General features: G+C 39.7%; 2 protein-coding genes across 3 annotated transcripts; one reads left to right on the forward strand and one right to left on the reverse strand.

The window, feature by feature from the left end:
• Positions 1–1,157: 1,157 nt before the first annotated feature.
• Positions 1,158–15,260, reverse strand: atp6v1ab (ATPase H+ transporting V1 subunit Ab). Its single transcript, XM_017453679.3, has 15 exons — positions 15,115–15,260; positions 9,038–9,134; positions 8,706–8,834; positions 8,161–8,375; positions 6,684–6,821; positions 6,432–6,583; positions 5,373–5,535; positions 5,177–5,285; positions 4,959–5,081; positions 3,971–4,085; positions 3,731–3,794; positions 3,421–3,624; positions 2,796–2,890; positions 2,517–2,688; positions 1,158–1,823 (listed from the first exon to the last, which is right to left on the reverse strand). Exons 2-15 carry the CDS (start codon positions 9,117–9,119, stop codon positions 1,731–1,733), a joined length of 1,854 nt encoding a protein of 617 aa, XP_017309168.1. The 5' UTR covers positions 9,120–9,134; positions 15,115–15,260; the 3' UTR covers positions 1,158–1,730.
• Positions 15,261–16,237: 977 nt separating this feature from the next.
• naa50 (N-alpha-acetyltransferase 50, NatE catalytic subunit) lies at positions 16,238–23,407 on the forward strand. 2 transcript variants are annotated; one of them, XM_017453306.3, is made up of 5 exons: positions 16,238–16,400; positions 18,971–19,104; positions 20,020–20,139; positions 20,376–20,442; positions 21,586–23,407. In XM_017453306.3, the coding sequence occupies exons 1-5, from the start codon at positions 16,393–16,395 to the stop codon at positions 21,761–21,763; spliced, it is 507 nt and encodes a 168-aa protein (XP_017308795.1). In that variant the 5' UTR covers positions 16,238–16,392; the 3' UTR covers positions 21,764–23,407. The 2 variants fall into 2 exon arrangements, with proteins under 2 accessions (XP_017308795.1, XP_017308794.1); XM_017453305.3 differs by having other exon boundaries at positions 16,240–16,400; positions 18,968–19,104.
• The last annotated feature ends 500 nt before the right edge of the window (positions 23,408–23,907 follow it).

The raw sequence follows: 23,907 nt of genomic DNA on the forward strand, positions 1-23,907 counted from the left end.
TTTTAAAAATACATTATAGTCTGTTGTGTTTAAAAAGTTCTACACTTTCATGTTACGTATACGTAAATGTAATATCAGTGCAAAACAAATGGCACCTCGATTGTTGAATCATCTGTTATGAATAACACAAAGTACTTGGTTTCTTTCTCCAAAAATAAATCTGTCCAAATAATGGTCTAATTAGCAAATCAAGTGCTGGATTTTCATTAATTAAATGCTTCTCATCTTGGGTGTTGATTTTCAAAGATCTGAAGTAAAAACGTGTCCATAAGAACATGTTTAAGCTTCTGCTTCCCTCTACTGGCTCCACAGTCACAAATCCATCTACAAATCCATTCACGGAAAAAATATGCACCACAGAACAGTAGCTAAGAACAAAGGTCATGTTAAAGAAAAGCTGAGCAAATCTAAAACGTAAACAAGTAAGAAAACACGTAAGTATGTTGCGCTTCCTTGTACAGTTACCTGAAGTTTTCATATGAACAGATTTTGATATCATGCTCATTGTGGCCCTTCTTACATTTTATATTTATGGTGACAAAATCATAAAAACAATAGATTCCATCATTAGAGAAACTGGAGATCAATTCTAGTGTGAAACAAACATATAAATAATAGGCACAGTCATAAAAGAAAGGAAATTTAACACGATATGTGTAACCTCACTTATGTAAGAAGGCACAAGTATCTTTCATGCAAATCAAAGAAGGAATCTTTGGATGAAATTACAACTGTACAAAAATGATCAAAACAAGTGATTATTTGATGCCAGACATGGACTATTAGTTGGGGGGGATTAGTGGTTAGCACATTTGTCTCACACCTCCTGGGTTGGGGGTTCGAATCCCACCCCTGGTTTCATCCTCCAGTCCAAAGACATGAGTTGTAAAGTCCAAAGACATGTGATTGGCATTCCCAAATTGTCTGTTGTGTGTGTGTGAGTGATTGGTATGGTAAATGAATGGCTGGACTATTCGTGTCTATTCTTCCATGATTTGTCTACAATTTGTATCGCTTCCTGACGGAACTGTCTCAGTATTTGTATTTTCATCTTTTATTTCAGTGATATCACCGGAGTATTCCCCATGTCATATAAAATACTTTATCATGCACCCTGTCTCACTGATGTATAAAATCACTCACACAAACATTACAACTTACACATTTGTAATTCATTTTATTGTTGCAGGACTTAAACACTGTCACACAAGCGGTGCACGAGAGGCGTGCGATGCCCCGATTAAATTACATGGCGGCCTTACGGGACAATACAGTTTAAAACAGAACCGAAGAAAAACACAAGCAACCACCAGAGCTCGGAGCAATAAATAGTAACTCTGTTTAATTCATCACATCTCTCAAATCGTCTGTACAGAGAACACTGGAATGATAATTACACCAGAAAGGAATCTACATCTAGCAATCTCAAAAAACAAAACAAAACAAAAAAAAAAAAACACCACCACTGGAGGATGAGGCAGTAGAGTGGAGTACGAAAAACGAAAAAAAATGCTTCTGGAACGCTCACAAAAACACAAACACAACCAACTACGACACGCACACGTGCGCACACACACAAAATAGAGGAGGATCCGGACGACAAAACAGTTTCTTCTACTGCTGCTCCGTGAGAGGAAGGCTGAAAAGAAAGAAGTGGAATGTTGCTGAATGGAGCGAAGACAGGGAGAGAAACACAGCCGAGTTCAGCTGATGCGGACGCAGAAACGGACCTAGTCCTCCAGCGTACGGAAAGCGTTCTGCATGTCCTCAAGCAGCTGCGCGTAATCGGCTTTAATCTTCGCCTCGCCCTCTTTCACAGGGTCCTGAGAGAAAGAGAAAGCAAATGTGATTAGCATTTATTTCATCCTTTTTATCCTTCACAATAGCCTCGATTATTAAAGAGCTGATAAGAAAACAATTAATGATGGGTTGTGTGATGCAATGTTACCACCCTGAAGTGGATTATTTTCTCATCTAAAGTGTTTTATTGCCTTTATACTACAGTAATTTGCCGACAATTACAATTTCTTATTTACTAAAAAAAACGTCATATTTTGAGTGCATTTTATATATAGTTAATGTCGTGGAACGCATGAAGATTAAAAAAAAAAGAAAGAAAAAAAAGCAGCTTTTCATGTTACAGGGAAACTGAAACAATTTTCCCATGGTGTAAAACTTGCTATTAAAGCACTGGCACTGGAGACTCCTTAGACAGATGTTAAATAAAACAAAAAACTTCACCAGATCATTGATTATAGCACATTGATACTGTGTTTTTATACTGTATACTGTGACTTGCAGCTGCATTGCTGTCAGAGCTGCTGGTACTGAAAATTCATCAACACCTTCCGAACATTTATGAAGGTTAATAAAACCCAGTCGATGTTTCATTTCCGGTTTGATATCAGGACATGACGGTTATCTTGGGTTGGATTTTACACGCCCGCTTGTGAGGCTAGAACTTGAACTGGAAAGGAGTTAGATAGAAACGTTAACGATAGTGATAAAAAGTTCACCTTAAATTTCATGGAGCTGATCTTGTAGAGGATCTCGCCCATGTGCTCACGGATCATGGACCAGGTGATCTTGTTATCGCTCTGGGCGGTGGTCTCCACTGCGTGCCGGGCCATGTCGTAGAAAGCGATCATGTTTGACAGGATGCCCACTGTCTTGTAGAACGGACAGAACCTTTAGATGACGAAAATGAATGAGAGTGTAATTTGGGTTGATTTGAGCATCAGCATCGACTAAAGTAATCGTCCAATGTAAACCTCGCTTTATGTAAAGAAGCAAACCTGTCATAGGGCGTGTAACCGTTCTGCTGCAGGAAATCATCCTTAATCAACTTGGCGACTTCAAGGGTGATCTTATCTGTCTCGGCCAAGGAAGCCTGGTGTTTTAAAAACAGAAGAAAAACATGAAATAAAATACAGTTTACACCTTTATGTACTGCACAAACTGCTGGTAAAAATGCTTTTGGAGCTAAAAAAACAGAACTGTGTGTTTTCTATGAACGACCAAAAGTCCTGCTTTTTATTACCAGCTCATGATTGGTAACTCCAGGAAGTAATGGTAAGTAAGTGGCTTGGTTTTCCACCAAAGCATACAAAAAAGGCCGAATTGTTAAATCTGTCCTTCACGACATATTCATTAAAACAAGTCTGCTGCAAGCATCTGAACATTCATCACTTTAAAAAAAATAATAAATACAATTATGGTTAAAGACAATGATCCGTTCTTTAATCCACGTTTTCCCCATGGCACACACACGTGCACACACACACACACACACACACACGCACACACACACAGTGCAATGAAACCCCATTTTGGTCATGTCCGCTGTTTCTGAATGTGCAGTTGAAAGATTTTCATAACGTTTAAAACACTCAGAATGCAGATTCATGCAAACTTGCTCACCTTGCCAACAAGCTGTACGATCTCAGCCAGGTCCTCTTCCTCCTGCAGAATCTCCTTAGCTTTGGTGCGCAGCGGCACAAACTCGGGGAAGTGCTTGTCGTAGTATTCGTCCAGCGCTCGCGTGTACTTACTGTAGCTGATTAGCCAGTTTACAGACGGGAAATGCTTCCTCTGGGCCAGTTTCTTATCTAGACCCCAGAACACCTGAGAGGGGGAAAAAAACACACAAAAAAAACAAGAGAGTGTTTATGAAAGTAAAATTCCACTACTGTAGTGAACGAATGAGAAAACGGGCATGTTGAGCTCTTACCTGTACAATACCTAGCGTAGCAGATGTCACAGGATCGGAGAAATCTCCACCAGGGGGCGAAACACTGCAGAAAAACCCCAATACTCATCATGAATCTCCTAATAACCGCAACTGGACTAGTTATCATTTCTCAGTGTACACTATAAAGTTATAAAACATCTCATTTATCTGAATAGAAGACCGTGAGCAACAGGGTTGCTGATAAAATGAAAAGTTAACGGCTTTGAGAGAACCACTTACGCTCCCACGATGCTAACACTGCCTTCCCTCTCGGGATTACCGAGACATTTCACACGGCCGGCGCGCTCATAAAATGAGGCCAGACGAGCCCCTAGATATGCAGGGTATCCGCTATCTGTTTTACACACACACACACACACACAGTCAGTCAGTCAGTGAAATAGTGATGCATCTGCAAGAGTGACAATTTTAAAATGAATGCTTTAATGGTTGTCATACAGTCCGTACAGAATTCCACAGAGATTTTTGTGCTTTTTTGCAGAAAACTACTTGAATTGGCCAATTCGCAAAATTGCACAGTCTTTCATATTGATGTTTGTTGGTAAAGGAGACCTTTAAGCTGTACTCATGTTTGCCAGGCGAATCGAGGGCTTTGGCCGAATGTGCGTTGTGATGACGTCACACGACGTGTTTTGACCCAAATCTGTGGTAATTTAGAAAAACTGAAAGCTCCTCCGAGTTTTTGCTCGATTCTGCATTCATTTCCGCGATCGCAAAATCGTGAGATCCTGGAGGGACTGGTCATAATGCAAAGACTTATTACTGCAACATTGTTTAGCTATTAAATTATTTCCTTTTCATTTTATTAATGAAGTAGGAAAGTTCTACTGAGACGTGGTTTCTCATTTTAGAGGGGTACACAAGGCTAGAAATTGTTTTTTTTTTCATAAAAGATTAGACCTGGCACCAAAACAGGTGAATAACAATAAATAATATAATCCTGTAAGAAATGGAGCAGGCTCAAATAAAAATTTAATAACCCCTACAAATAAATAAATACATAAATAAATAAATAAATAAAATGCCTCTTTATTTACTGTTATTTAGGATTTGCTTAATTGTCCATTCCTATAGTTTTTGGCACATACTGTAAAGCAAAGGGACACATTTTAAATGCATAAATAATGCTATATCATTATCAGAACCATTATTATTATTATTATAATTATTATCAACATCATCATCATCATCATCATCATCATCTCACCAGCAGGCATCTCGGCCAGACGCCCGGAGATCTCCCTGAGAGCCTCGGCCCATCGAGAAGTGGAGTCAGCCATCATGCTCACGTTGTAACCCATATCCCTGAAGTACTCGGACAGAGTGATTCCTGAAGCACGGACGAATAAAACACTCAAAGGCGAAGACAAAACAAAAGTGACATGCTAAACCAAAGCTTTGAAGACACGCCTGCTGGGCCGGTACCTGTGTAAATGGACGCCTCTCGAGCAGCCACGGGCATGTTGGAGGTGTTGGCCACCAGAGCCGTTCTCTTCATGATGCTTTCCACCTTCCCGTCCACCTCCATGGTAAGCTGTAGGACAAACCAGAGCGCCGTCCATCATACTGAACTCCACTCATAATCACATCCAGAGTGAGGTTATGGTGTGCCGTTTCTCACCTCAGGGAAATCTCGCAGTACTTCGGACATCTCGTTACCTCGCTCTCCACAGCCCACGTAGATGATGACGTCACTGTTGGAGTATTTGGACAAGGACTGAGAGATCACGGTTTTTCCACAGCCAAAAGCCCCTGGGATGGCTGTAGTCCCTCCTTGTACACACCTGTCAATATAATAGAAATAAAGCATCAGCTTGGAAAGCACACACAAAAATCCAATCGCTGATGTACAGAGGTCTAATGCAACCTGTATCCGTTTAGTGATCCAGAGAGACTTATCTGAGATTTTTTTAATTAAATATGAACCCCACTGAAAAAAAACACTAGGGGCAAAAAAAGGAGCCATAGAAATGTCAGCAGGGAGTGCGAATTCTGGCTCTGACAGTTCCTCAGCCTCAGCTACATCCCTCCAGTTCTGGTCTCAACTACAGATGTGGGTAGGACTGTTTTTTTGTTTGTTTGTTTTTGTTTTTTACTCCCAATCGCATATTTATCATTTTAGTTTCTACCTGCCCACGATATCTGCTAACAAATTTAGTTGGCTCAATTTCCCAAAATATAAACAAACTAGTAGACTCGTTTAAAACAATGACCCTGACCAGGCAGTTACTAAGGATGAACAAATGATCAGTGTAAAAGCCTCATGTTAATGCTAATGAACGTGGTCTTTCTACGTCACACGAGCTCCCTATCTCATCGCTCGCCTAAAAGTTAAAACCTCCCATTCGTGCAGATCTGATGCGTCCTGCAGGATCCCTGCCCCAAAGCCCAACGCACGCCTCTACATGGACGCCCTGTGAACCTTTCCGTCAAGCTTGCTGAGAATTTTTCTTATTATTAAATAAATTGTGTACATCCTATTTGTTTATCTTTTCGTTCCAAATAATACATTTCGTTACATCCCTAATATAGATATAGATGTAGGTAGATCAGACCATGCAGATCAGTGATTCTCAAAATGGGCTCCTTAATGCAAAGAGGGTTTGTTTTTTTGGAAAAGTTTCAGGAGGTGAATGTTGATGTCAGGCGCTGCGTCTATGAACAAAATAAAGCCACTGACGGGAACAGGGCGTCCAACACTCGCTGGCCGGTTAGCAGAGGATGATTAGCAGGCAGCTTCTCAGTAACGGGTCGGACCTGGCGCACAGGCCAAACCTGCACCATGGTGAACTTCTCCTTCACCCCCTCAAACTCCAGCTCCAACACCACATCCTATAAACACACACACTTCTGCGTCATGTATATACTCCACACTTTTATATTTATTAGAATATTTGCTTTACGGTCTAAACAAAATAGCCACACAGCTCACCGAGACGTCATAGTTGCCAGGTGGTGCCACATAGGTGACGGTACCACGGTTTTTGGGTGGCAGCATGGTTTTGTGTTTAATGAGAGAGTTCTCGTACACAAGACCATAGATGTCTCCTCCGGTTATGTGACTCCCAACCTGACACAGAAAAGTGAGGAAGGAATTTGTTACACTGCCAGCAAACGTTTTCTTTTGAATCCTAAGCTAAATTGAGGCAAATCATCATAGCAGATCAAATCATAGATCATTGTAGTAACACGAAGTGTACCAAATATGTATTATACTGTTTTCACTCCCCATATGCCATATTTCAACCTGATCTGAGCTGCGTTTCCTGAAATTATCATCAAGTTAAGATCAGCACCATGATGAAATGATGATTTCTGTGCGCTAAAACCCTTTCATTTCATAAGTAGGGCAGACAAGTTCGACCGTGTTTATCAGCTAACGATTTAGGAGGCAGCGTAACTAACCACAGGCTCCCTATAGCTCAGTGTAAAAGGCAACTTCTACCCCGAGAATTAATAAGAAAAAAAAATGAAGAGTTTATTCTTCTATTGTCTTTGATATGTGATCGTTAAGTCTTGATGTTTTTGGATAAGAAATAGACCCTCCGGCTACATAAATACGACCTTCAGTTCTTACAGGTAAATAATTACACCACCACATACAAAACGGCAGCCAAGAGTTTATTTATTTATTTATTTTACATTTTGTTCGTGTATTGGCATTGAAACAAGTACGAATATTAAACAAGTGTCCTCGTTCTCTCGTACTGAACTTCTAACCGGACTCCGTTAAAGGCAGGTGCAAATCAGCTTAAGTGGGTGCGTGACACAACTCGGAATATGCTGAACTTCCATTGAGTAAATATTGATAAGCAAATCTGAATGCGGCCCAAAGTGGAGTGATCCTGACTGGCATTTTTAGTTATGTTAGATCTAATAAAACAAAAAAAATCACATCAATTAAATTTTTTTTTGGATTTTCTAACATTACATTATTTAACCAATTTCTTGAAGTATAATCAAAACGTATTAATGTTTTTTTTTTGTTTTTTTTTAATTAAACTGGCAGTATGCTTTAAAAATTTTTTTAAAAATGACCCTAAACTTTACAAAATTCTTTTGGAGGAATCTGTTTATTAATTTATTATTCAGTCATAAATTTCATAGTGTATTATCTTCTAATATGCAAATGCACGAATTAAACGAAACATTATTACACGGTTTACGAGGGGAAGTAAGCGGCGATGTGTGATGCTGGGGGTGTGCCCGAATTTGCATATTCATATATACGGATCTCTTGATGAGGGTAGAGAGATAAGCTCTTCTGTGGAACAGTCACGTCAAGCAATTTATGATACATTTTTTGAGTGACTATCAACCAAAAAAAAGATGGATTGCGAGTTGTTTAACCTTTTTTTTTCTTTTTTTCTGAAAATCCACTCTTTCATTCGCTTTTCCGGAATACATACCCGTAAGCTCTTGCAGGGCGAGAACTCCCATTTGATGTCGCGGTTGAGGGCGCCGATGTTCACTCCTCGGGGGATGTAAATGCTCTTGGTCAGGTCATTGATGTCCTTCAGTGGACGTTGGATACCGTCAAAAATGGAGCCCATGATGCCGGGTCCCAGTTCGACGGAGAGGGGCTTCCCTGTACGCAGGACCGGGTCACCGACAGACACGCCAGCTGAACATAGCTCAGGAAAACTATTTGGCATGCTGAAGAACTTATTGATTTGAGACACGTTCTTTAAGGTTCAGTGATTGTCAGTTGGTTATGAGGTTCCACCAATCATCATAAGGAGAAGTCATGCATCCTGGAACAAAAATGAAGAGCGCACTGTCCAATAAACCATATGCACAGAACTATAGACACTTTGGTAAATTTTGGTCACACTTTATTTCTTAAACATCATGCGAAGAAGAAAACAGAGATTGATTCCTGTAAAATGGAGGTCTGAGGTACCTACAAGACCACTAAATAAACAGTTCCTAATCGACGGTGAGTGAAGGATACAGGTTTCTTCATACACCTGAATGGTGGCCATGTCTCCCTCTAGCCGGATGATTTCTCCCACAAGCTCACAGTGACCCACACGCACCAGCTCATACATCGCCGCCCCGGCCATGCTGGAAGCAGTCACCACTGAGGGACGGACGCACATACACATGAGACGTTTACACGGTGAAGCTACATGCAGACTCTTAGTGTAAATCCTGATGGTGAGATAAATTTACTTGAATATACAAGAAAGGGTTGGGGGGGCGTGTCAATATAACATTTTTTAAAATACTTTTTGCAGATGGAAGATTAAAAGCGAGGCAAAGTAAAATGTTTTATTTACTAACCAGGTCCGGAGACGCCGTGTACGTATCCAAACTGTCCCTCTTGCTCCTCATCTTGGATCTTGGGCAGCTTGGAAAAGTCCATGTTAGAGGTGTGTGTCTGAAGACGGAGAGTGAGATCAGACTACACACTAGAAGGAGAACTTTCTGTACTGCGTGATACGGTGACAAATCTGCCAAATTTTGTCATTATTTCCTTTGCCACGTGAGCCACTCTGTTACTGACACACATCGTTTCGAAAACACCGTTATGTGTTACCAGATTTTCTTTTCAGGCCAAATGTTTCCTATGAAAACGACAACGACCCATGACCTTTAAATCCCATTCACCATTTTCATTTGTTTTGATAATATCAGTATAAGACATGATTCCTTACACAATGGATGGATGGATTTACTTTAGAAACGGAAATAAAGTTTAGTATGGATGCGATAGCAAAACAAGTAAGAAAAGATGCGTTGTAAAAAATTTTTTTTTTACTCCTGTTACTGAAGACTCGTCCCAGATATTCATGCTGAACTTGGTTGATATTATGATATTGTGATGCTGTAAATTTTCAGTCACCTGCCAGTTCCCTCCCACCAGCCAGCCGGCAGCGCCCCCCATACCCCCCACCCCCGACAGCTAACAAACAGTGAGGGTCAATGCGAACACATGCTTCCTCTGAGACACGTGAAGCCAACGAGCAGCGCAACACACTGAGGAAAGCGCTATCCGCCCTCTTCCACGTACATGAGCTCACAGATGCTCATGATTGGCTAGTGTCACTGTGATTGACAGGAAGAAAGAGTAAGCCCCTCCCACACAGACAGCACGGCTGATTTGCTCTCTCGGAGTCCCGGCCATGGACGGCTGTGGCATGGATGGATTTGAACTCGCGATTGACGATAAGTCGAACATTTTTCTGTGAGAAGCCTGAATGCTGGCACTGTGTAAACAAAACTGAACATAGTGATGTATATTATGCAATATGAAAACGTCTTTAAGTATAATGACAGAACATTTTTGTGCAAAACATATAGCCTTAATATGACTTTGTTTTAACTGATTTTTTTTTAACATCATGATTCACCCAGAAAACAAACCCCCATTGGGAACATTCAGCCTGTTCGCAATATACAACAATTTAGTGACCGGTTTAACTCATTAACTTCAATATCACAATACTGATTCCATTCTCTCGCCCTTCTCACTGAAGCTTTTCAGTATAAAATGAATTGTGTAGCTGTTAAACACAAACAGCTGGACCTCACAGGATCATCAGTAGAGATGCACTGGGATTTCCTTTTTTTTTATTCTTTCCATTAACACCACACTGCCAGATATTTTAAGAGTCGGCTCTGGATTGCACGTTAGTCATGTTCATGTGAGCAGCCGGAGTTCTTCCTGTCTCTCAACTGTGTGTGTTACAGGAACATCCACAAACATGGCCTCAAAGAAATAAAATCAGTAAGCGGGGTTCCTCTTACCAGTCCAAAATGGACTATTTTCCTATAGGAAGCGCGTCCTGGAGGGTTTTATTCCTCATATACCCTCACAGTTAGCATTTTACTGAATAAAAGATGATTAACGAAAAGTCCTCTGTCCGGATTGTTACAAAGCGCTGACACTGGAGACTCCTTACTAAAAACTTCACCACATCAACAATTAGACATTTTTATTTGTTGAATAACACTTTCTTTCTTTTTTGAATCTGCTCATTATCAGTCCTAGATTATGTAAAACGTCGGATGTAGAACATACGTATACATTACTATTATGATAACGTATTAGAAAGAGTGCACTGATATCAACCTGAGAACTACTGTCAGAGTCGCTGTTAGAGAAAATCAATCAACACCTTCTGACCAATCAGGATCGAGAACACGACCGTGGTATGAAAGTGTATAATAAATACATGGTTGCTCAGACCTGGAAAACAAAAACCACATTCCAGAGTAAAAAATTTTTTGTAAAAATTCATTGATTTCGCAATGCTGAGCCGCTTCAGCACGACGAACCGATATAGTCGTTGCTAAACCTACAGACCAAACCTACAAGTATTTATTTCCCGTAAATACAGTATTATGTAATAATAAAATATCCACAGACTTTACGAATGCAGCTGGATTTGAGACCTACAGGTTTTGACCTACAGTTTGGTATCAGAATTCATCAGGGAGGATTTTCGTGACAGTTAAGATTTAGATCATATGTACAGAACGGTTATCAAGCAGGGTCACATGAGCACAGCTTGTGACTGACTACGGAAAAGAGGAACGGGGTGTAAAATAGACGCTTGAGTAATTCTGGCAAGTCTGTGTGGATGTGCCACTTCAGCACGAGAGGCTGGAAGGAGAAACGGTACTACAGGACTACGTATAACGTCTTGTACGTTTGGGTCGAGCACGTCTGAGTTCCCCGTCGTCTTGTATGTTCACTCGGGCAGCTCTGTCGGGAAAGTCCGAAATCCGTTCTTGAAAACAAATTAGCCGATTCCTTTTCTGCTACAACTTTTAATTAGCCCTCTCTTCTCCGCCTCCAATCTCCAAAGCATTATCCAGAACATTCTTCGCCGTTTCGGCGTCTCCGAAACGGATTAACGCTGACGTTTTCCGATATCGTTTCTCCGTCGTTCTTCGACCGACAACAAATTCATTTTAATCTAGCCTGCCCGGAAACGTATCTTTCCTCAGGATCCAAAAAGAGGCATAACTACAGCCTGTGAACACACACGCTGATTGATTCACTTGCGCAGATTTACTTATTAATTTGATCTCTAAATTGAGATATAGATTATTTTTTGGAGACGCGTGAAGGAATTTCCAGTATTACAAACCCGAGACGTTCAGGAACGTTTCAAACAGATGTGACCCTGAGTAATGACGGTGCACGAACATGTGCGTTACTCGATTGAGCAATTCCCGACATGCAAAAGCAAATTCTCAGACAAATACCGATGAATAAACTGGACAGAAAGATTCCCCCGCACTGTTAATTTACTCCAGGTCAAATCATACCTACAGGGTGTCCCAAAAGTCTCCGTACATAGAGAAAATGAACACTTTTCAGCAAAAATGTCTTCCGAAATGTTTCATGTACGCTATACATTTTTCTTTTTCAGACAGCCTTTCAAAGACGCCTTTGGCAAAGAAGAACGTATTGAAATCGTTCTCATGGCTGGATCGGGAAGCTGTCGCAAGGTCTCCGATGGACTTTAACAGGAAACATGGCAAGCAAATAACACACACACACACACACACACACACACACACACACACACACACACGACACTGTTGCCAAACTTATTAGCAAATCCAAAAAGACCGGAAGTGCTGCGGACCAAGCGAGAAGTGGACGTCCACCGACATCCACTGACAAAGGTGTGACCGACGTGGTGCTAGTGTACATAGCCCCCTCTGTGTGGAGACTTTTAGACACCGTGTATTATTAGAGTTGCGACAAGCTGAAAACCTTGCTCTAAAAGAACTGCCCTGTATTTAAATTAGTAAATAATCCGCATTTTGGTTTTAAATTCGACTTCATTTAATCCTATTGCTCCATTATTTCTGACTCAGATTTATAAGTGTATTTCGGATTCATTTTAGTTTCGGAGGTGGTTTACGTTTCCAAAAACTGCAGGCTACATTCGATGGGTTGCTGAAAGAAAGAGAGCTCCTCAAATTAAAAGAAAGGGTTTTTAAAAAAAATATATATATATAGTAAGGGAAGATTTTGATAATCAGATGACTCCTGATGAATCCGAACAGGAATGTTTGTCTTGTTTATCTTGTGAAACGATCATTTGTGGACATGAATAATGAATCCCAGAGTTTATCAATGAATTAATCTGCTGATAAGAAGGTCAATGCTTAAATTGCTGGTTTGTTTAACTACAGTCAAAACTAAGCATTGCAAGACAACTCTTATATATATATATATATATATATATATGTATTAAACTTACAAATATCTATACAGATCAACAAAATGGACCAAAATCTAAATTCTCTTTAATCTAATCCTGGTTAGTCTAATCCACTCTCTGATCCTGCTAACATTTACTAAGAATAATCTCTGACTTCTCAAAACAAACGCGACCAAATGGGGACTTTGATCTTAATTTCACAGTTTAAAAAAAAAAAGAAGAAAGAGACAGCAGAGATACTTAAACCATAGACACTGCTGTAGTGAACAGCTCAAAAACAGGAACACGTCGAGCTCGCCAGCAGGCGCGTGACTCCTGTGGTAGACTGCGATAAAGTAATGTATTACAGCACTTACAAACAGTTTATTACCGTGTGTATATACAGTCCGTACGACTGATCCTGACAACAGCAGCTTTATTCTTTAATAAACGCCATCATTATTTCTAATATTCCTGCTTTATGATACAACGCCATTTCTGAGGTAACTCCTCTGGCACGGGTAGAGTTCTGAATAATTCTATAGAGAGAGGTCTCTTCCCTGCTGAAAAACAAAACAAAACAGTACAAACCATGACAGAAATTCTATCGCTTTCTACTACCATAACAAACCATCAGCTGTTAACCATTAAAATCATTACTGGACCGTAATAGCTTGCAATTTTTCTAAATGTCCGCAGCTTTTCCGCAGATTTAGGCCAAGGCGTCTCACGTGACGTCATCACAACGTGCATTCAGCCAAATCCCTCTTCGATACACGTGCGTCAAACAAGAGCACGACTAAAAAGTCTCGTTTACCAACAAACATCACTGCGAAAGACCGTGATTGCGATTTCACCAATTCAAGTAGCTTTCTGCAAAACACTCCGCAAATTGCAACGAAAAACTTTGTAGAAAAAAATTTAAATAAAATAATAATAATAATAATAATAATAATAATCGTAGCAAAATATCAAGCCTTTTTGGCCGCAACAATCAACAACAAAAAAAAACACTCAGTGAAATCCTGTACAGACTGATTATCAGATTTATGATTTATTCTGAAATATATTTATTTTGTATATTTACACCCAGAGAGATTTTATAGAGTGCTACTATAAACTACTTCACTTGAAGCTCCTCATCTTACACACACATACATATACACACATATTTTATATATATATATATATATATATATATATATATATATATATATATATATATATATATATATATATATATAAACACTATTATACTGCACCTGCTTTGGAAAACCAAGTAAAATGTTAATCAATCTCAATAAATAAATAAACAAACAAATAAATAAATAAATCACTGTCAGAGTAAATATGAAATCATAAAAGGAGGAAGGTGGAGAACATCACGTGATGTGAAAGACTGAGCTCAGAGATGGAGTTAGAAACATGGAAATTGAAAAAATGTATTATAAATGTGTGTAATAAACGTGTAATAAACGTGTAATAAACGTGTAATAAACGTGTAATAAACGTGTAATGTGTGCACAGAGCTCAAGTGTCTCGGGGATCTGCAGTCACGTGACCATCACACAGTCTGCAGGATGTGCATGAATTTCATACAACAAAACACATTTTAATGCAATTATTTATTCATTTTATTAGCAGTTTACTATAATGTAATATAATATAATATAATATGAGCGTTTACATGTATTTATTTTGATTTTTACACTTGCACTTCTTAGGCATCCGATTCATTCTGGTTTGCTTGGATGGACTCCTTACACGGGTGGGATTGATTGTTTGTTTTTAAATTGTTGCACAAATTAAAAATATTTAAATAGATGATAAAATTGACGAAGAGAAATTTTAGAAATGAAATGGCGTCGTTCCACGCGCAGCCTCTGTACATTCCCCAAGGTTACAGACGGGACAAACGAGCATCACGTAAACAACCAGGCAGAATACAAAATATAAAGAGAATAAACACTTCTACATTGTAAAACGTGTAAATAATCTAAACTGTCATTATTTACTATGGTAATGTCGCCCTTCTTGGTGAATCGGATGAAAATGTAATGAATTTAGCTTAGCCACCTAGGCTAGCTACCTGGGATCTAATGACAGGCCAAAATAACAACACGACTTTTAAATACATTTAAAATAAAAATCTGTCGCCGCTTGAACATGGATGGAATATGAATATGAAATTACCTGAAATGATGTGAAGAATCGGAGAGAGTTTCAGATTCGGGCTGTGCTGGGGGGAAAAAGGGATGAGAAATAACGCGACTAGGAGAACAGATCAGCTGACTTCATTCACTCGACGGTTCTGGAGAAACAGGAACCGGCATCCACAGCGCCCTCTAGTGTAAGCGAGAGTAAATACTGAGATACACAGCGCCCTCTGGTGTAAGTGAGAGTAAATACTGATATACACAGCGCCCTCTGGTGTAAACGAGAGTAAATACTGAGATACACAGCGCCCTCTAGTGTAACCAAGAGTAAATACTGATATCCACAGCGCCCTCTGGTGTAAACGAGAGTAAATACTGAGATACACAGCGCCCTCTGGTGTAACCAAGAGTAAATACTGAGATACACAGCGCCCTCTAGTGTAACCGACAGTAAATACGGTTATACACAGTGAGACAAATGTGAAAATGGATGTATGCAGCTCCTTCTAGTGTGAGTGGGTGTATATACATGCTCAAAACTGTTAAAAAATTCAAAATAACTATAATATTACAAAAGAGTACACACACATACATACATACATATATATCAAATATCGTATACATATATCAAAAACATAGAAGAGAAAACAAAACTTAATTACTCTTCCGATGTAGGTTTTCATCCATGATCAAACCCAATGACAGTTATTTTCGACACTAAACTTTTTAGTGTTTTAATGTTTCTTAGTTCAAGCATTTTAGCCTCAAACAAGTCAAATAAATTAGAAAGGAAACCACTGGAGTCCACAGAAACACATAGAAATGTAAAATTCCATAGAAGTCACCTTTAATGACAGAAAGTCGGTTGGGACTCTTAATCTGTTAGGTTAAAGCAGTTTGCGTCACTTCCGGCACCCATACCCTGTCTTTGCTTGTTGTTGCTGCTCCTCGGAGCTGCGTTATTTCTCCTAACCGTTTTCATTAAACCCCGCCTCTTGTATTGGGATTGGTTACCAAATCATACCACAAGGGCTGTTGAGTTTATAGCCAATAGTAGCTCAGAAAATAAGGCACATCAAGCCAATCGTATCAAAGGAGGCGGAGTTTGTCAGAATATGGGTGTGGGAAAAAACACAGTGGTGAGCGAATTGACAGCAGCAGCTTTTGCTAGTCTGTTAGCAACCTACATGTGGAGGGAACAGCAGCGAGAGTTGCTCGCACCCCAAAGTTAGCACCAATTTCTCTTTCTTTTGTATTGGGACAACATTACGACGACCTCGGTGAATTTTTAAGCCACAGATAAGTTGAGATAAAGATGAAAGGGTGAGTAACGGCGTGTGGATTTATCCACCTTTAAGCCGTCACAGAAAAAAAGTTTTTCTCTCTTCGTCTATTTTTTTTCAGCAGGGGAGGGCGGGGGAGTTGCTAGCGATGCTAATGCTAACGCTAATGCTAACGCTAACTTACCTGCGAAAGAATTTGCCAACCCGAGAGCGCTAACCGCAGCTTGATTTAAAACCGGACGCACTGTCAGACTCAACACTAATCAATTTAAGTCACATAAATAAACAACTTACACACTTGGTGTAAGTCGGAGGTCGTACAGTATTAAAATTAGCTTAGCTTAGTGTCGAAAGTAAATGTGAAAAATGTTGAGTCAGACTATGAAAAGCTAGCGGTTAGCATGGCACATTTCCTAACCATGGCAGTTGTTTAGCAGTGATTTTAAACTTCACAGAGGTTTAAATGTGTTTATTATGATTAATAATAAGCAAAACAGCTAGCACATAATGTACATAATAACGTAACTGAGATGGCTATCCGAGTGTGAAGCTAACGCTAAATACTCATTATTCGGTCAGTGATGTGTGTGTGTGTGTGTGTGTTAGTTGGCTAACTGGGTAGTTAACAGGTTAAATTAACATATATGTTAATGAGGTACGCGCTTTTTAAACTCACTGACACACAAATCCGTGGATGAAAGATGAAACATTTAGCGAGCTCTAAACCCAAATCAATAAGAACTAATATTTGTTTGATTAGGTTAACCTTGTGCAAGCCTAATTTTACTTTAAACGTACACTTGAAGGGGAAAAGGGCGTGTCTGTTTTTCATTGCCAAATTTAGTAAAAGCGCTTCTCTGTTCTGATTGGCTGTGAGGCCACTAGAGCTTATTTGTTATTTAGTGTTTATGCAAATATATGCAAATTTGCGTCAGTCTGTATGGGATAAACTAACTAAAGCTGTTTCTTTACACTGCGATCACAGTCACAGCGATCTTTAAAGATTGTTCCCTGCCAGATTGTACAAGATGATCCCGACAAAATCGTCATGAACTTTATAGCAGACTGTATCGATAACGTGTTACATCTGTCTGATTTTAAAACGAGGAAGTTATACTACAATTTTGCAGTCTTGGATCGTTAAAAAAAAGAGTTCTTTGGATGCAAGTTAAGCTTGCCGGTAGCTGACGTAGAGCCGTCATGTCTGAAGACAGTCGATTATAAAGTTCTGGCAGAGCATAAGCACTGCTACGACGATCGTCTGAAAAGCCACCAAGAGAAGGAAGGGACAGGATCGTGCAGAACTCGTGGGACGGCTAGACGCTCTCTAGTTGCGATACCGATGCGTAAACGAAACATGCCGATGGAAGGGGGAAAATTCTCCTTATTACGTCAAGCTCGCTCTGATTCACGTTCTCGTTTACACAACTGTGTCTTCTGCGTGAGCTGATTTTCTGGATCGATGACACAAACAGAATGTAGTCATTTTCTTTTAAGGTCTTTCGTTAGAGGATCTTCAGCATGCGTATCGTCTTGGGGCTGGGCAATATATCCATATAATATCGATATCGCGATAAACAATTACGCGATACATACACTTTTCTGAGATATCGTTGGTATGGCGATTTATTGTTTAAGATCTTAATCATTACAATTTATATGGTACCGAATGGATGCTGTTGATTTGACTTTTTTTTTTTTTTTTTTACCTTAATCTTCTTTGTCTTTGTAGACGTTAAATAAAAGTATAGTCCAACTCAGTTTAACATGTTATTTTTTTTGTTTATTATACTACTGTTTTTGCTTCTATATCGTGATACGCATCCCGTATCGTAGAAACGTCCTCAATCGTGATACGATATTTTGGTTAAATCGCCCAGCCTTGTATAATCTGACACGGAGAACACTATTGCTATTGCTCAGAATTCAGGCAAGATGTTATTAGTATCTCGGACAGTGTGACGAGTACTAATCTTAAACGAACGCTGAAACCGGCTCTAGGGTGGCAAGACAAGTGTCTGCTGGTTCTGCCTTGCGTAAGGACAAATGAAGCTCTGGATATAAAAGGCCGCCGTGGCTGTAGGCTTTCATTCCATTAAAGCAGGAGCCACGCCTGACTCCACATGTTTAATCAATTGATCTTGGTCTTTATTTGACTCGATATGTTTGGCTCCTATTTGTGTGAAATGAAATCCTGTACATACACCAGGTTTTCGCGGAAGGTTTTGCTTCTCAGCGTTTGAGAGAGAGAAAGAGACAGTATACTTGTTGCTCTCTCGTTACTCTATCTATACCCCCAGCTGTAGCAGCGACCTAAAACTGCAGCTGTGTCGTTTTAAGCACGCAGTCGCCCTATAAATACCGCTGTCATTCCCCAACTGGTGTCAAGTGAAGGCAACAAATAAACCTTATGGCTATGATGAAGCAATGCTTGGTTTTGTTGGGCAGCACACATAAGGTAATAACCAAATGCACCAAATTTAAATACTGTGTCTGACTGTTTTGGTGCTAATATCTTCCCCAGTACTTTTTGAAGCATCGTCTTCAACAGCGTTGTTCTGTAATGACGAGCAAACTACCCCGTTGAGCATTCTGCTTTTGTTCCAGTAGCCGGATCGAGCTGGGGGACGTCACCCCCCACAACATTAAACAGCTGAAGCGTCTCAACCAAGTCATCTTCCCTGTCAGTTACAACGACAAGTTCTACAAAGATGTACTGGAAGTAGGAGAGCTCGCCAAGCTAGGTAAGGCACCGAGCTAACAGGCCACAGACATGTTTAGATTTTTCAAACGAATCCGTACCTGCTACGTTTGTGGTGTAAGTGGGAGTATTACAAACGAGAGTTTTGACACGTTTTCCCCGTACTGGGAAAAGGTTTCCAGACTCACTTTTAAAAGAAGTCCACATCACTCCACTTACCCCTCTATACTGTGCACGTGTTAAAACCTAAAGAGTCGTTTCCGCCAGGCGTTTATTTAAAAACACAATCTGAAGGTTGTACAAAGTGACATTAATCTTTACCAACGCTATCAAACTGGATCGTAGGCGCAGCGACTGCGGTACAGCGTCGTCCACCATGTTGTTTGTTTTGAGTCGAATGGGTCACACAACTAAAAACGCGTCATCGTTTTTGAATATCTCCGTTTTCTCAGTCCACGCTACAATGCGAAAACGACGTTTTCAGATTTATCCACTTGGGAGTGCATTTTCAAAAAGCTTCGCCTCAGAGGAAAAACATGCGTTTTCAGATCAAATTGATCCAGATTAATATAGACGTAGCTTAAGAATGGTTTCTGAGTTTGTTTGATTTTAAAACTACATCTGTTACGCTGATCGCTTAGATCTCGTTTACACCTGAACATTTTGTGCATCTGTTTTTCTCCACTCGTTTTTTGATGTCTCATTTTCAGACAGACTGAAATCTAAAAGCTGTGCAACACATTAATATGCGATATGCAGTGTTAAAAATCGTAATCGTTGGCAACAAAGCACTTTGAGATGTGATGTTATGGGAAAATAATCAAGTTTGAGTGATGCCGCTTCATCACACCAAACAGTCGTCAATTATTTTCCTTTAGCTGAATGACGCAGGGTTTTATTTCACACACGTGCTTTTGGATCAGATGCACCATTAGTCATGCTTCTTTTTATTTTGCAGCGTACTTCAATGACATCGCCGTGGGAGCCGTGTGCTGTCGGGTGGATCACTCCCAGAACCAGAAGAGATTGTACATCATGACACTGGGCTGCCTCGCACCCTACCGCAGACTGGGCATTGGTACAGTTTTTCCACACAAAGCAGGACAAGATTGAACTTTAAAAGCCTTGAGCCATAGTAGGAGTCATTATACTTCAGAAACGCAGATTTTTTGTTGTTTTATTACCTTGTTTTTAGTGAAATACTAAAAACAATTCATCAACTCATCAGTTAACATTTGAAGGAAAATTTTCAATGTGTTTTGATTTTTGAAATTTCTTCATTGTTTTTTGTTTTTGTTTTTTTTTTGTTAAAAGGAACAAAGATGCTGAACCACGTGCTGAACATCTGTGAGAAGGATGGCACTTTTGACAACATTTACCTGTAAGTTCTGACATAAAACAATAACATTATTTCCGTGTAACCGCACAGTGCATGGTGTTTTTTATTCCTTACTTAATTACAGCCTGCGCTCGAGCAGGCACAGCCTCCAGAAGTTTGAGTAAACCTAACGATCCAGATTCGATCCAGTATGTGCTTCAATGGAAGCGATAAGACCTTTCTGGGACCTGATCTGACTTTTTTGTACGAAGGCATTAGCACGGTCAATATCACAGATTTGCTTACATTTAAATATTGCAAATTCAAGATGGAACATTTCTTGTCATTTATTTTTCAAAAACTTTTGTTTCCAATTTTAAACAGAAACAAATCCCAGATTTTCAGTGTTTGTCTCAGACTTTTGGACATTTTCCATCAAATGTCCGGCACAGAGCGTCGTCATAATCATCCTCCTCGTACCTCCTCAGCTGAACACTCGAGCTGTCGATCCAAGTCTCACTAGACAACCAAAGTAAACCGCTGTTAAGCCCCGCCCACACGAGAGATTTGCGCCAGAACAGCGTAAATGAAAAGTTTGAAAGTGTACACGAAAAATCAGGGTTCATAAACCTTGATTAGCGAAAAGGAAGCTTAGAAAACTGTTAACAAATAACTCTGTTTATTTGAAGACCGCGTTACGTTTGTGGCACTGATTTGACGGTTTTCAGTTTCAGACTGTTTTATCTTCTTTCTCATTGTATATTTTTGTTCTTGAAAATTTATGTTCAATACTTATTGGCACGAATTTAATTCCATATTACAGGAGGGTCGTACAGGCTATAAACTCATCTGATTACCCAAGACTGCAAATTAAGTTGGCTTTGAAAAATTAGAATAAAAGTTGGAAGTCACTTAACAAGCCAAGAAGGAAGTGAAACTGTGAGAATGGAGAATTTAGCTGTAGCGTTGTTCTGAGGAATTTACTGGAGCCGTTTATGATTTCACCACATCATAACTTCGGATTCAATGACCGCTTGAACCGCTCTGTTTTGATCACTTGAATACAGAATAAATGGTGATTTATTGCTTGTTGCCGTGGATATAATTATACTGTACGGACGTTATTTGTCGATACAGTTGAGTGATAAACATAGTATACACCTCTGTCCAGTAATAATCCTTTCTTTCAACCCCTTTCTCCCTCAGTCACGTTCAGATCAGTAACGAGTCTGCGATCGACTTCTACCAGAAGTTTGGTTTTGAGATCATCGAAACGAAAAAGAACTATTACAAGAGGATAGAGCCTGCAGACGCCCATGTTCTCCAGAAGAGCCTGCGGAGCCCGTGCGAGCCCCCAGCAGGAGACCTGCAGAAGGCCGAGTAGGAGCCGGAGCACGCTGGAGAGATGGATCTCGGCCCGTATTCACGAAGTGGAACTGTGACCGATGCCCCAGGGCCTGTAGATACACCACTTTTTTTGGAGGGCAATTTAAAGAGAAAAACGAGTCCATGACAAAATTGCTGAATTTTTATTTTTCAAAAACAAAACTGTCCCCATCAGTTTGCATTCTCTCTCTTTTTTTTTTTTTCTTTCCTCAATTAGAGAGTTGAAATTAGACACAAGGTTTTTTTTTTTTGTCTTTTTTTTTTCTCCAGGCAGAATACATAAGTGCTCCTAAAAGCTGCTTACTTGTTACAGAGTAGACATGGTGAAGGTTAACTATGTAAGCATACCGTTTGCATTTTGTTTTAAATCATTAATGGCAAGGGGACACAACGTTGTTGCTTGAACAAGGCGATAGACCTTTTTAAAAAAATAGGACTGTTGTTTTTGGCGAAAAGGTGGTCCTGCCTTGGCAGCATTGGACGTCACGCTACAGAAAGTCTCGGTGACCTCCGGACCTCCCGTCACCTCGCCACCTGAGCCCGGGGACACAGATGTGTTCGGTTTTTTTTTTACAGGCAGAATGCTGGGGAGGAGTATTGCACGTGATGCAGTGTCTCTTTCTATAGGTGCGAGTCTCTCCGATCTGTTTCGCACAGGATCATCTCGCCGCCCCCTCGAGCCGGCGCGAACATGATCAAACGGTTTGAGAGTGAGAAATTGAGTGTGGGAGGAGACTCCACTCCCGTTTCTGAATGTCTTTACTTCTCTGCCCATTATTTAAAGTCCCCCTAATTTTGTTTTTGTTTTTATTTTGTTTTGCATAATTGCTGGTTGGTTCATGGCTTTTCCTGGGGTGCTGTTGGTGCTTCAGATTGGAGAAAAAACTGTAAAGTGCCAGTTATGGAGAGGAGGTGTGCTGTTGTTACAGTTACCCCAGAATATGAGACACTTTTAACGTAGCACGTGCCTTTTTCTACACACACTCACATTCCACGTGCAAGAAATTGATTTTAATTTATTTTTGAGATTTTCCCCCAAGAACAAATTGATTTCAGAAACAGGGGGGAAAACTCAACCACGACAACCTGAAATATACTTTTGTCAATTTAACAAACCACATCGCTGTGAGTTCACACAGAATGTAAGCGTTAACATGGTTCAGTTAACCAGGTGATTGTAAAATATTGGGGTAAAGCAAAGGAAAACTGCAACAGTTATTTTACTTGAATGGTTTCAGTCTGAATTTTTGTCCTCTATGTGACGACACACAAATTGCATTTCATAATATTCCTAAGCGTTCATTGATGTTAATTTCAGCAGTCTCCTCTTCGGCAAACTGGCAGCTAAAAACCGACCCACAACATGTCGCTATCATTTCAGTGATGTTCACTGACCAAAACAAAAAACAAATCTGTTTTTTAACGCACTGTGGGATTGGCGTGGTTTGGTTATAGAGGTTCCTTATGCTGAACTTGGATTCACAGGCCAGACCCCAGGGGAAGCCTTGACACTGCATGCCAAGAGGGATGCGCCCTCTCCATTGTAGTACAAGCATGTTTTCTTTCTTTCTTTGGAGAATCTTTTCTGGAGCTCTATATTGTAAAACTTTTAAAACCTCTAAATAAAATACTATTTGCATTATTTTCCAGAACATGCTCTTATCATGCTGCACAAAATAGAGAGATGTGTGGGTTGGGGGTGGGTGATATGACAATACAATTTCAATATCGTGATAAATGATATACAAACAGTATACCTTTTTTTTTTACCCATGTGAGGTTGTGTTACTTTTCATTTAAATTTTTTTTTTTTTAATTACAATTCTTATCTCTTGATCTGAAATGCTTGTTTTGATTTTAGCTTTTTATTGCTTTGCATCTTTAGAATTGTAAACTATGAATATTTTTACAGAATATTTGCCGTCCTCCTTTTGAGTAAATTTATTTTGTTAGACAGTATAAAAGTATCTATCGTGATACACATAGTGTTTTCACATATTATATGACATTTTTTGACATAGCGTCCACCCTGATTTAATTTTGTATGGAGTTTTTCCTTTGTTTGTGTGTTTGTGTGTGTGTGTGTGTGTGTATGTGTGTGTGTGTGTGTGTGTATAGATATAGATAGAGATATAGATATAG

Source organism: Ictalurus punctatus, chromosome 23 (genome assembly GCF_001660625.3).
Source record: "Ictalurus punctatus breed USDA103 chromosome 23, Coco_2.0, whole genome shotgun sequence".
NCBI lineage: Eukaryota > Metazoa > Chordata > Actinopteri > Siluriformes > Ictaluridae > Ictalurus > Ictalurus punctatus.